Here is a 12,583-nt window from a genome sequence, read left to right as displayed (position 1 = left end):
AACAATATGATGCAGCACAATAACATACTGCATACTCAGAAGCTTTCAGACTAAAAGTGGCATGGTTTAATACCCCACTGCAGAGTAATATCCATTGGCTGGATGGAAACCTTCATTTCCAATTAAAAATACAGGTGAGTAAGCAGCAAGACTGCTTAAGCTGCTATTTACAGCTAGTCACAAGCAAAGGTGTATTCTCACCGGTGAGGTGTTTCTTTCACAACTTTTAATGAGGAACACAAATGAATCAAGACTTCCAACAAAACACCTCACTGTTAGTTTGGGCAAGAAAGCCTTCACAAAAAAAGAAGCAATCACCTTGCAACAAAGAGAATGATACAAGCAATTATATTGCAGTTACATGGAGGGCTGCCTTGAACTTCAGTTGAGTAGTGAGGTTTCCAATGAGATTTGTAGAAAAAGATCCTTTCAACAGACAGCTGGTTTTTTTGTTGTGCTCCCTGACAAGACGTACAACTGTTACAGACTACCATGCCTCAAGGACAATTGGTCATTAAAGTAAGCAAATGCGAGTCGGAGGAATTAGCAAGAAAGTGGGAGATGAGCTCTGTACATAAGCTTCGTCGAGCTGATTCACACAAAGATAATGCAATGTCTTTACGGTATCATAAAGATTTCACGTTCAAACTCACAATGCTGGCCCCCAAACCATCAGCATGGCGAAGGTTAGAAGAGTGTCCTCCTACAAGAATCTTCATTTGCCATGGTAGTGATTCCTCAGGGAATAAAGCAAGGTCATGAGAGCAGTGTGGAAATAAAAGCTTCTGATTCATGAAGACATGGGCTTTTTTTCCCTAAACTCCTGGTATAACTCAAAGGCAGCAATCACACTGCTGTTAATAAAAATGTATGAAGTTGAAGTTCTCACTGCATTTCACTGCCTGTGGAGAACACCACAGTCCCTCCAAAACACAGCCAGCGTGTACATGCAGTAACGATGAATATGAAACTTGAACCCAAGTCTGAACCAAGCCTTTATAAGCTTACTGACAAGCTTAATATGTACCACCGACTGACAACCTAAACACACCCACTCTCCTCAGGCTAGACAAAGCACATCCTTACGAGGTAGAAGGGCCTTTCTTCACAACTTTTTATGCCCAGAGAAGCTGTAGCAGCATAACAGAAGGTGGTGCAGCAGAGGAATGCAGCCACTGGAGTACGGCCAATATTCTTCTGGCAGCGCTGCCTGAAGAAGACTGTGTTTTATCACGAGAACAGCAATACAGAGAAATTCTGTTCTAAAAGGAAACAAGCAATTCAGTCCTGTAGAACAAATCCTATGAATTCCACACTTTGAAACCACATACAATCGCTATTCAAATTATTTTCAATAAACCGCACAGTTTGAGTTAATAGATAACGATTTTCCTGCAGTATAATTCTGGCTTTTTGGCTTAAATATCCCACCATTCTTACAGCGACATCCACTGGAAGAAGACTGACAGGTAAGCACCAAAGAGAAGAGATGGTAGTGATGATCCAGCTTCAGCAAGCTCTAGAAGAAAGGACTGAAAAATTCTTTGGCCTCCCTGGAGGCTCATGAGAGAACCAGGGAAGGAAAATGATGGGACTTTTGCCATGGACCTTTCAGTAGAGCCAGGACTTCAAAACCATCATCTTGTTTTATAGTAAAACCGTAAATAGAATACTTCAGAGTTTAGTGTGCATTAAACTAAGCCTGCCGGTGACAGCAGTAGATACTGGGAGCTGGGACTACTCTGTTCTTCCTTACAAAGGTGCCAATCAGGAACAACTCCTTTGACACAACTAGATGAGAAATCAGTGACATATCATGGATATTAAAATAGTGAGAGAGGGGAATCAGGGCTATTCACTTCTAACACGCTTTCAAACTATCAAAGATGAGCATTTATTTGGAAGACTAAATATACACTGAGCAATTTCAAAATCTTTTCCAAGGTTGCTCAGCTACAGATTCTTGTCATTCACTTTTTCTATAGAAATCATGATTACCCAGGGAGAAAAAAGACTGATGTTTTAAAACTGTCTTCTGCATAAGAAATACTTGCAACAGAAACAACTAAATTATGGTTTGGAGTCTTAAAATGGCATTAATGTCCTGCAAGATTGGCTTCATGCCTAGACTGCTGGCATTTTAATTCAGAGTAGATCCCTTAAACAAGTCTTCCTCATTTCCTATGAAAGACATTACGAAACAGCCACCGGTCTCATAAAGCCCAGTGACTCCTGAAATACATCAAAAAAATATACCCTTTCAAAAACCTGCCTGAAAAGGGGTGCATTCCCTTTAACTATATACTAGTCCTGTAACAAACTCTGTAAATAGTTAAGGCATCTGTTTCAAGAAGCCACAAAAGAGGACAATTCTCTGCCCCAGCTCAGGAGGAGGAAATTAAATGTCAAGACTTTTCCCCCCAATTATTTTGAAAGTAATACAGTCAGGGGCACTGACTTCAAACCAAACTGGCAGCCTCAAGCCGCAGCTAGCGTGGGATTTCTGGGACATGACACTTCCCCATTCTCAAAATAATAAATAGTTCATCAGCTGTGGATTCCTGTGAAAAGGGAGTGTTACTTCGCTAAGTAATGGTACTTAGAGCCGTGCAATGGTTAGAAAGGCAGAGCTGAATTCCTCGCGAGTCAGTCCCAGCAATCTCCTTGTGTCCTTGGTGACATTTTAGGGCTAAACCAAAAATCAAATCTGAAAGTTGCTCTTGCCTGCTTACAATTAGTACATAACAATGAGACTAACACAGTTCTGTTACAGTTGCAAAGTCAAATTAGGAAAGCATATAACATGGAGGCTGCCTGTGCAACCTTAACTCAAGCTCAGTTCAGTACTACTGTGCATTTACATCGCACAGCTGCTTGCTTAGCATTGAATAAAAATAAGAGAATTAGATGCCATGTTTCCTCTTAAAGTTCTGTCTACTAAAATCACTGTAATGAGTCTACTCCAGAGGTCCAACACTTAAATTATATATGAAAAAAGCCACGACTGCCAGTATGGCTCAAGTTTTCCTACTACAGAGGGAGGCTGGGTTTGGTGGTTTTGTTTCGGTTTTGGTGTGGTGTTTTTTTCCCCCCCCTTTTGCTTCCCCCCCAACCCTACCAGCTCATACCATTGTACCAACAATTTTCTCTAGCCATAGTTGTATTTGACTCTCCCCTTCAATACTCTGTCCACACGTTTCAGGATCACTGATGGAAGCATTAGCAATCACTTAAGTACTTTTCTTTCATCTCTGTACACACACAGTAATCTTTATCAAAATATTCACTGAGCTTCTGCTACCCTCATGCTCCCTTCCCAGGAGGTTTGCTGTGAGCATACTTAGCCATTATCCTCTCCCACGCTTGCCCACGCTCCCCCTTTAATAATCTATAAAATGATATAATTTTCCAAAACAGAGTCTTGGTGAGAACTAGGGCTGCTGACCATAAATTTTCCAGCCCTTCTGCCCTTCATTCCTTTTGTCACACACTGTTCTCGGCATTTCCTTAAGATGCCATTTGTCAAGAGGTTTTTCTGCAAGTCTGCTGCCCTGGCCTGTCAGGGACCAACTCTGCAAGCCACCAGATCCACAGGTGACCAGATGGGCCTAATGTGGAAAAACGTGACCAGACAGTAGCATCACGTGGAAAAAACAGAGGAATATCAGTCTGATTTCATTCTCCCACTTCTAAACTTGCAGATGATCTAGACAGGAATTGTCCGTATCTAAATGAAAGTATTAATTGGCGCAGACACTCAATACACTTCTCCCCTCACTGAATTTCTTCTAAAACCAAAGCTGAAACTACACAAGACAGCGCTGACAGAGCCAGCCTGTGCTCATAATGGCCTTATTTTTGGGAGAAGAATCCCTCAGCTCTGCAACGCCACAAGCTCACCCATCCCTGAGAAACACCAGTCTCCTGTCCTCTACACTGCAGAGATGAAGGTAGGTGGCAAAACAATATGACTCTGTTTTGGGATGCCACAAGGACATTTCTAGCAATTCCAGCTCCCTTACAAGGTGGATGCAGATCTTCCTTCTGCAAAGAAACTTTCCCAGTTTCTGACCTGCTGGCCAGACCCAGCTTCTGAGGATAATTCATTCATTTGGCCCTCCACCCAGGGAACAACTCTGCTGTGAGCAGTGGGAAGCATTGTGGCAGCTCTTACATCAAGGCTGCCCCACCACTCCCTTCAAATGACCGGAGTGCACTGGTCACCCAACAGCAATGCAGGCAGCCCTACGGCAGGACGCCTGCCTGCACATCCAGTCTGGTGACAGGGCCTTATGTGCACTTTGGGTCCTAGCATTTACATGCATTTTCATCACATAAATTACATACTCCAGTCACATCCATCAATGAGGTATGGTCCATCTTCAGCCAAAACAATGAAATACCTTTTCATTACTTACATCCTAATTTTAACTATCCAAACTTGCACATGTGGCCAAAATAAAAGTTAATCTAAGAATCACTGCAACACACGTTCTTCCTGAGATCTCATTTTTCTCCTTACAGTGCCACAGCTTCACTGATTTTATTAGAGTTGGTTCTGCGTTATGCACATAAGGGGAGAGGAGAGACACACCACTTATTTCATAAATTCATTTTGCCTAAAATGCAAGTACTGAATCTTGAAATGGCCCTTTATAATGAAAGAAGCGCTGGAAACATGGTTTCCAGAACAGAACACAATCTCTGTACACAGTGTAATTACATCTTAGCGTTCTGCAGAATACCAGTGTATGGCTTAAATGCTATTAATTGTAAGCAGTTTTGTTCCACAGGATGTTGTTCGCTGATAACTACTCAATTAGGGTTATTTTGCAATTAGTCTACTCACAGTGAATTTATTGCAGCCGGAGTCATCTGTGGTGCAGCAAATTAAAATGCTGTCTGGGCTGCATGTGCAGTGGCTCTTACACGCTCCCTAAACTGTGTATAGCTCACCGCAGCCATTCTGTCACACTAACGGATTAAACGTACAGAAAAGCAGCAGCAGCCAATGTCATTGGGAATCCTGAAACCAGGAGAAAAAGACAAATTTGGGGTTCAATAATCTTTAGATCAAACCCAGTGAGTTCAAAAACGTATTGTCAAAAACGTGAGCTCAACAAAGCCATACATGTATGTGTCACTGTGCGCATACACACGCATGTTGAGCGGATGAAATTCTGTATTTGCTTAGTTACAGCTCCCATTCTTCTAAAATTATAGAGAGGATGCTCTCATTTCCATGCCTTGAAGAACTGCTCTGCTCTACCACTTAAGTATTTGGCATCTTAGTGGCTTATCCTCTTCCTTCCTGCAAATCATACATCTTTCTGTTGAGTGCTTTGAAGTAGTCAGATAAAAACATTATAGACACGCAGATTGCTATTACCTGTGCATATTATTCAGTAAACAGAGCTCCAGAGCCCTTTTCTCTCAGTTTGAAAACCAAAAGAAGGCTGTGTTTTCTAAAATGAAATGGAAAATTTTCTTCTCAGCAGCCTGCAAGAAACTGAAAACTCTTGCTTCAATGTGCCAGGGCAGCATTATCAATAAATGACCAGGGAGAAAGCAGTCTGATCTGCAAATAACTCTTTCAGTGCTGATAAATGATGTGGAATGAGGGTACAGCTTGATTATTTTTCTACTTTATGAGTTGGGTTTACCCCACAGGGATGAAGGTAGCAGAAAACCTGTTTGATTTATAAACTAAGAGAAGACAACAGAAGAGGCAAGGGGAAATAAATCAGGCTCACTTGAGGCTCTGTGCTTTCCTAGGGACTTTTCTTTTGCCAGAACTACATCTTAGAAAACACCCCTCAAAAAAAGCTGTTACATACTTTTGGCCTATCTAGGGCCATAGATCTGGGTCAAGCATAAACCCAGTTGGGTAATTAATAAGGATCAGGCCAGAGTCTCCCCATGGGATATGGCATCCTAGAGCAGCTGGCCCAGAGGAGGACTGATGCAGAGAGCACTTGGCACCATGCCTGCAATGACTCACGGACCTGGTGCCTATGGCTAGGGGGGAACCATGCTGCATATGCAGCAAACTTGCCAGGCAAGGGATTCAGAGCTACAAACTACCACGAGCCACGTGGGAGTGAAAAACAGAGAGTTTGGGGACTGAATCCAGCCAGTGGGTCCGAAGCTGGGCTTTTTTCATCGCAGAAGGAAGACTGCAAGTAGAAGTCACAACTTTAATATGCACATTGAAATGTGGAGTTGTGTAACTGTAATTGCATTGCTGCCCAGTCATCTGGGCAGCAATCTCAGCAGTCAGGGTCACGGTGGCCATTCTGAAGTGTACTCTTGCCCATGGTAATAAGGGATTCTGCTGGGGAAAACGTGGCACAGATCAGGTCACTTGTGCTTTGTCAAAAAGGAATTTATCTAGGTACAGAGTGAAGCTTATTTTAGAGCCTTGAATTCGCACTGAAACTTCTGCTTCTTCCCAGTACCTCTGCACAACAGAAGAGCCACGTATGATGACGGACAAGGAAAGGAGGCAGCTGGTCCAGGTCCACCAACAGCTATGGTGAGCGGAAGCGAGACTGGCACACCAGGGGAATCAGTGACTCTAGTCTGGCTCGTATAGGACGAGGCTGGTGATGGCCCCAGCAAGGAAACAATCTGCCACGTTGTCCACAGGCTACTGATCTCCATATCATGTCTCCTGAGAAGAAATGAACTCCCCAAAAGGATGTCTCCCTGTACCCTCTCTCCCCAACCTGCACAGGACTGGATTTGCCTTTTCCTCATCTAACCTTGTGCTGAACCTACTTTTCCCCTCTTACCTTCACTGACTGCATTTTCCCTCAAAACATACTTCTACAAACTCCAAACATTCCCTTCTGAGTGAAGGGTGACTTTCAAGCTGCCTGTTGCCCTCATCTCAGCCATGACTGCGGATAAGGCCGTACCAAAAGCCTTTGACACCAATCCCCTGTTCCATAACATTTGTACCCTGTTTTCAGGACCAGCTTGCTGGGAAATGCCAGCTCATGTGCTCTGCAAGTCAGGTAACTGGTAAAGTTGCCATGTCCCGTTTTGCTGCTTCAGCAGTGTTATTTTTCTGCAATGTCCTTAGAGGGACTGCAGCCTGTGTCCTCTTGTTCTCATGGAAATAACACCTGCACATCAAATGGGTAGTAAACATGATGCTCTTGGTTTTAACAGTCCTTTCTTTTATACACTGAAGATAGTTATATCCGATTTCCTTTGCCTCTTGCCTTTGGAAACAATAAAATACTTAAAAGAAAAAAAGAAATAGCTTGTAAGATCCTGTTCCTGTTGATAACTGCTCAAGTGAACGTATCACTTAACATTTATGACAATCCAGCTGGTTGGAGTCATGTCCATGATTGATAGCTACACTTAGCAACTTCGTGGTTTTGATCAGCTGAGACAGGATCCAAGGGGATTAAAATGCTGGATGACATCTCAACGGAAACCATAGCACTGGGAACACGTTTATATGTTGGGATAATGGATGAACATGCTGCTCCACTGCATAAATATTTACACTTACAGCTCTGCTGAAAACAGACAGGAAACATTTTTTCAAACCAAACTGAAGGAAATAGCACTCACATGTTAAACACATAGACTCAGTCCCCAGATGTCTGACTTTTGCTGACAAACAGCATATAGCTTTTTTGATGCATAAAGTGGCAAGACCTCTACCCAGACCTCCCCCTACCAGCGATCCTAACAATGGGGTGTCTTATATCCCCAAAACCTGATGGCCAGTGCTTCACAAATATCTCCTAACCAAGTTCAACTCCTTCAAAGGACCTCTGGAGTTGATGAAGACACCTTTGATGAGGGATGGAGCCAGTTTGTGAGTGAACAGCAGCAGTATTTATGTTCTGCAGTGGGGAGGAGAGATCTGAGACTACAACACACTTCAACTCAGGCAACGTATCTTTAACGGGGCTGTAAAATTTAAGGACGTACCAATTTATATGCATATAAGGACTTCCGGTAGGCGCTGGGTACCTTCAGTTTTAGGGTTCCTACATATCTGTCTTGATAGTCCTGTATTCAGACATTTGAGAAGTGACTTCAAAGTCTGGATTTCCTCCGTAGGTCTGATGTCCCAATATGCTAGTGCATTGGTGCTTCCTGCATAAGCAACTCATGTCTCATTCAATATGCTGCTGCTTTATCACTTCTGCACTGCAGAGTTCCCAAATCTGCTCTAGAGTAACCCTGTATCTAACACAAGGTGTCCAGATTTTCTGCCAAGGAAATCTGGCTGTTGAAATAGTTAACTTCGGCTGTCAGCATGGGCATAAGGAAATAACCTTGAGGCAAAGAAAAGTCAACGTTTTCCATAAGGATCCATCTGGCTAAGTTAAGACATTCCTCAATTATTCTTTTTAAACAAGCATCACTGCCTAAAATAAAAATCTAAATGAAACTCTGTCACTGCAAACCTAAAAATTTTTACACTTAATTTTTTAATGTGGTATATACCTATACCTCGTAAGTTGTTACTAAATTCACGTGTATTTTACAATAAAACCATGTTTGGACAACTTCTCCATTTCTCTAGTCATGTTCACAGTTTTCTTGGACATTTTACTATGTTGTATTACAAAGGAAGCATGTATATCAATGTGCAATGTACATATGTGCTGAAAGGCTTCAAGTGTAAAAGGTGACACTGTCCTTGGTTCTAAGACCACGTTATTATCCTGACTGGAGGGTATACAAGATAAATTCTGTATTTAAAAAAGGAGCAATAAATATTGCTTGAGAAGCCTGTTTTTAAGAATGGCAGTTGTTTAAAACTCCTGGAAAGTCACCCTGCTTCCCCGGGAGACAGATTACCAGGCAGGGGATGGAATCATAGGTGTGTGCAAAATTGCACACAGCTGCAGTGTGCGCCCACGCTAATGACAATACATCTTCCAGCTCTCACGAGGATATCACTTGCATAATTGTATATGTGATGCATTTATCCTACACAAAGTATATACCACTGATGACATTACTAAGATATGTCCTTGATCCCAAAAAGTGTAGGACAGTGTCTGCAAGGTGCTGACCTCCATCAGCTTTCTCACAGACCAGAGCTGACTCTCCTGTAATCAGAGAAGAAGAGGGAAGGATAACAAGGACATGCTTATCACAGTGGATTTCACCAGTGGCACCCCAATGGGACCTCAGGGACACCCAGGGGTACTCACTGATGCTCAGCCTGTCACTGATGTCTTGTTTTGCTCAATTCTTACCTCTCTACTGTTCTTTTATCCTCCCTTCAATGTGTGTTGCCTTTGCTGTCCCCCTCTCTGCTCCCACTGAACACCAAGTCATGTGCCTGCTCCATTAATTCTTTACCTCCAATGTTTGCCCACCCAGCTTAACGATTTTGAGTATTACCATGATAAGAAAGGGAGAAAAAAAAAAAACAAAAGAGACATGGTGAAAAACAAAACAAAACAAACCAGTCACAAACGCACTGGGGTGGGAAATGGAGTGCTCACACTGTTTGTCCTGGTAATATGCATCATTTAAATTAAAAGCCTAAGCTTCCTATTACAGAGAGATGCTCTTGGTTGGAAACATTCTCTGGGGCACCTCCTTTTTTTCCCCACTGTTTGCACAGGGAGTTTAGCTTCCTAATTTAGGCAATAGCAACATGGATCCCCTCCTCCCTCCCACACTGAAACCACCCAATAGTAACCACTGCTTCACAATGGTGTAATAAACCAGCAAGCTGTAGGGGTCAGAGGATGTCACTAAATATTCCTAATGAAAGAAACTGAACAGCCCCTAATCCCCATGGCTCACCACGTTTACTGTACCATCTCAAAGCAAGACCTATTCTCTTGTTTGTAAAAGTCTCTGCACTTTCAGCTCGAACAAAGACGTCGGCATATCCTTACATGCATGGGCTGAAGTGCCAATTACAGGATGGGGACTTTGAACTGCTGCATAAACAAGTGCTCCTGTGGATAATGCTGTTCTTTGATCAATATCTACTTTGAGCAACTGATCAATGCTTTTAAAAAAAAGGGGGCATTTTACTGTATGGGAAGCTTACAGCTAAATGAACGGTGGCACATGAAGCACTTCTTGAAAAGTAGGAAAAGGTCAGCAGCTCACACATGCAAACTGACAGCAAGCTGAGAGATACCTCATGTATTTGACTGCATGGAAAAACCAAAAGCAACAAATTAAAGCTTGGCGTAGGCTAGCAGAGGTAACTGACTCTCTACAACAGTGAGTCTGAAAATTACTTTTGCTGATTGAAGAACATTAAAAATAGAAGTGAGCCACAAAACTGTTTTTTTCCCATGCTTTTGGAATTTTATACTTCTGATAATTATCTGGGTTATCAAAATGCTCAGCAGTCCTGGTTATTAGCTAGGACTCCACTGTGCCAGAAAAACAGCCATATGGTCATAACAGCAATACCACTCATTTGTCAGTTAGCATAAGGCACCAAAATTCACCATGTCTGTTCTCTGATCCCCAAAAAGCACACAACTTCTGTGCAGAACACCAAGACTTCAACTATGCTTCTCTGTGTCTGTTGATTAAGAACTAAAAGGAAGCAGGAGTAGCAGCTGAATACCTAGATCACACAGTGTAACAAAAATCTGGTGTAAGTGAAAAAAAATTCTATAGGAATCTACCAAGGATCATGTGACATCCATATAACCCCCTGTTTAAAACATCTTCAAATGCTCCCTCCTAAGTACATTATACATTCCTGCAATAAAGCTGGTTTTTGTCATCAGAAGGCCATTTCAATTATACAGAATCCTTCCCCCGAGATACCATGTTATTTCTCCTTCACCATCTACCAACTTACCCTCCAGCGTACAGAAACGCGTCACCTTCTCCGGCATCAGCTTTCCATGCTTGTGCTGACAATACACCTCTGCGATCTCCTGCCGACACTGCTTAGATTTAGACCGGGACATGGCTGAGATTGCCTCTTTGCCCGTTACCTCACACTTTGGTGGTTGGTCGTATCTCAGTTCAGGGGAGTTGTTTCCACTTTTTTTTAAATTATGCTGTCTGGGAGACCTGTGAATCTCCTTCAAATTGTTGTTGTTGCTGCTGTTGCTGTTTTTTCCGAAGTGATCACTGAATTGCACTACCTCATTGGAGTTCTTCCCCAGCAGCAAGTTCTCCTTCATCTTCTCCTCTTCCAGTTTCTTTCTCAAGTGCTCCTTTTGCTTGCTAAGGGGTTTTTTCACCAGCTCAGACTGGTGTTTTTGCCTCTGAGTCCTGGGAGCAAAGTTACTGTTATCAATATTTTCAAAGTCCTTGGGGACTGAATTTTCATTATTGCTGTCTGTTCGTGTTTTCTCTTTCGGTCGGTGGGAAAAATAGCCATCCTATAAATGGGGAGAAAAATTATACTCATCTTACTAAAAATAGTCACATCCCATGCATTCATTACAAGCATTTCTGACATGAAAACATAAATCAATTACAATCCAACATACTGCAAAAAATCCCCATGTTACTGTTCATAACAGAAAGACGGAGCTGAGGGAGGCCTCTGAGCTGCCCAAGTCAGTGCGGACAACCACCGACTGCACCCCCTTCATCACTGAGCCAGAGACCAACCTCCATCTCAGATGGAGCAGGGAGGTTTTACACAGGTTTGTGGGCAATTGTTAACCAGAGACTTCACCCTGTCACCATTAAAAATCAATGCAAAATCAACACAGGTTTCAATGCAGCAAGAGCAAGTCCTTCAATGCTTTCCTTCACCCCTTATGTTAATGACCACAGTTTGGTATCCCAGGAACTGCCCCATTCCTCTGCAGAAAGCACCAGGTGACTTTATAGCCTGAGCTTTTTTTTTTCAGTGAAGTAACCTTCCCACAAACCAAACCCTTCCTAATTTAGTTTTTTGAGTTTCTACATAAAACTTTGGAGAAGTGTTTCCCACAGGATGCACTGCAGCCTTGCTGCAGGTGGGAAGCTGTGGCAGCAACAAGCCCTGTGTGAAAGGGCAAGCAGCTGCAGATGCTCAGGCTCCCTGGGAGGGACAGACCCAAGCTCAGATGTCAGCTCTTAACCAGCATATTTCTCTTCTCCACACTGGGCGGGCTTTGATAAATACATTGCAACATTTAAAATACATCATATAACGAAAAAGGAATAGACCGTGTAAAATATTTGTCTGATGCAGAATAATGCTTTGCTTCACAATTTCACCCCCGCCTCCACCTATTACCACAGGAACTCGTCCCAGCCCATCAACAGCAGAGCAAGTTTACAACACCAAAGAAAAGGAGGATTATCCCAGGGATCCTAGAGACAACAGAGAACATGGCAATCTGCTCTAGAAAAGATGCAACAGACTGGAACAAAACTGAGAGGCACTTGTATGTGTATATTACTATCAAATGGGAACCTGTCTGATAGCCAGGGGTGGGTGAGGTTGAGCTACCTTTGCTCCAGCCGCAGAAACTAGTCCTCAGGCTAGGGGGGGACACATATTTTAGACCTGTGGAACAGTAAATGTCTCCATTTATTAAAGCGATCAGTAGCAGTTGAACTCAATAGGGAACTGTTATTAAAACATCTGAAGACAGGAGTATAAATATTC

General features: G+C 42.7%; 1 protein-coding gene across 1 annotated transcript in view; it reads right to left on the bottom strand.

Moving 5' to 3' along the window:
• XYLT1 (xylosyltransferase 1) overlaps positions 1-12,583 on the bottom strand; it is a 191,395-nt gene that overhangs the window by 84,341 nt on the left and 94,471 nt on the right. Inside the window, exon 2 of the mRNA XM_068423168.1 lies at positions 10,826-11,357. Coding sequence (XP_068279269.1) covers positions 10,826-11,357 — 532 coding nt within the window. The remainder of the gene's footprint in view (positions 1-10,825; positions 11,358-12,583) is intronic.

Source organism: Nyctibius grandis, chromosome Z (genome assembly GCF_013368605.1).
Source record: "Nyctibius grandis isolate bNycGra1 chromosome Z, bNycGra1.pri, whole genome shotgun sequence".
Classification (NCBI taxonomy): Eukaryota; Metazoa; Chordata; class Aves; order Nyctibiiformes; family Nyctibiidae; genus Nyctibius; species Nyctibius grandis.
The sequence above is the reverse complement of the archived record's forward strand: the minus strand, read 5'-3'. Positions and strand labels throughout refer to the sequence as shown.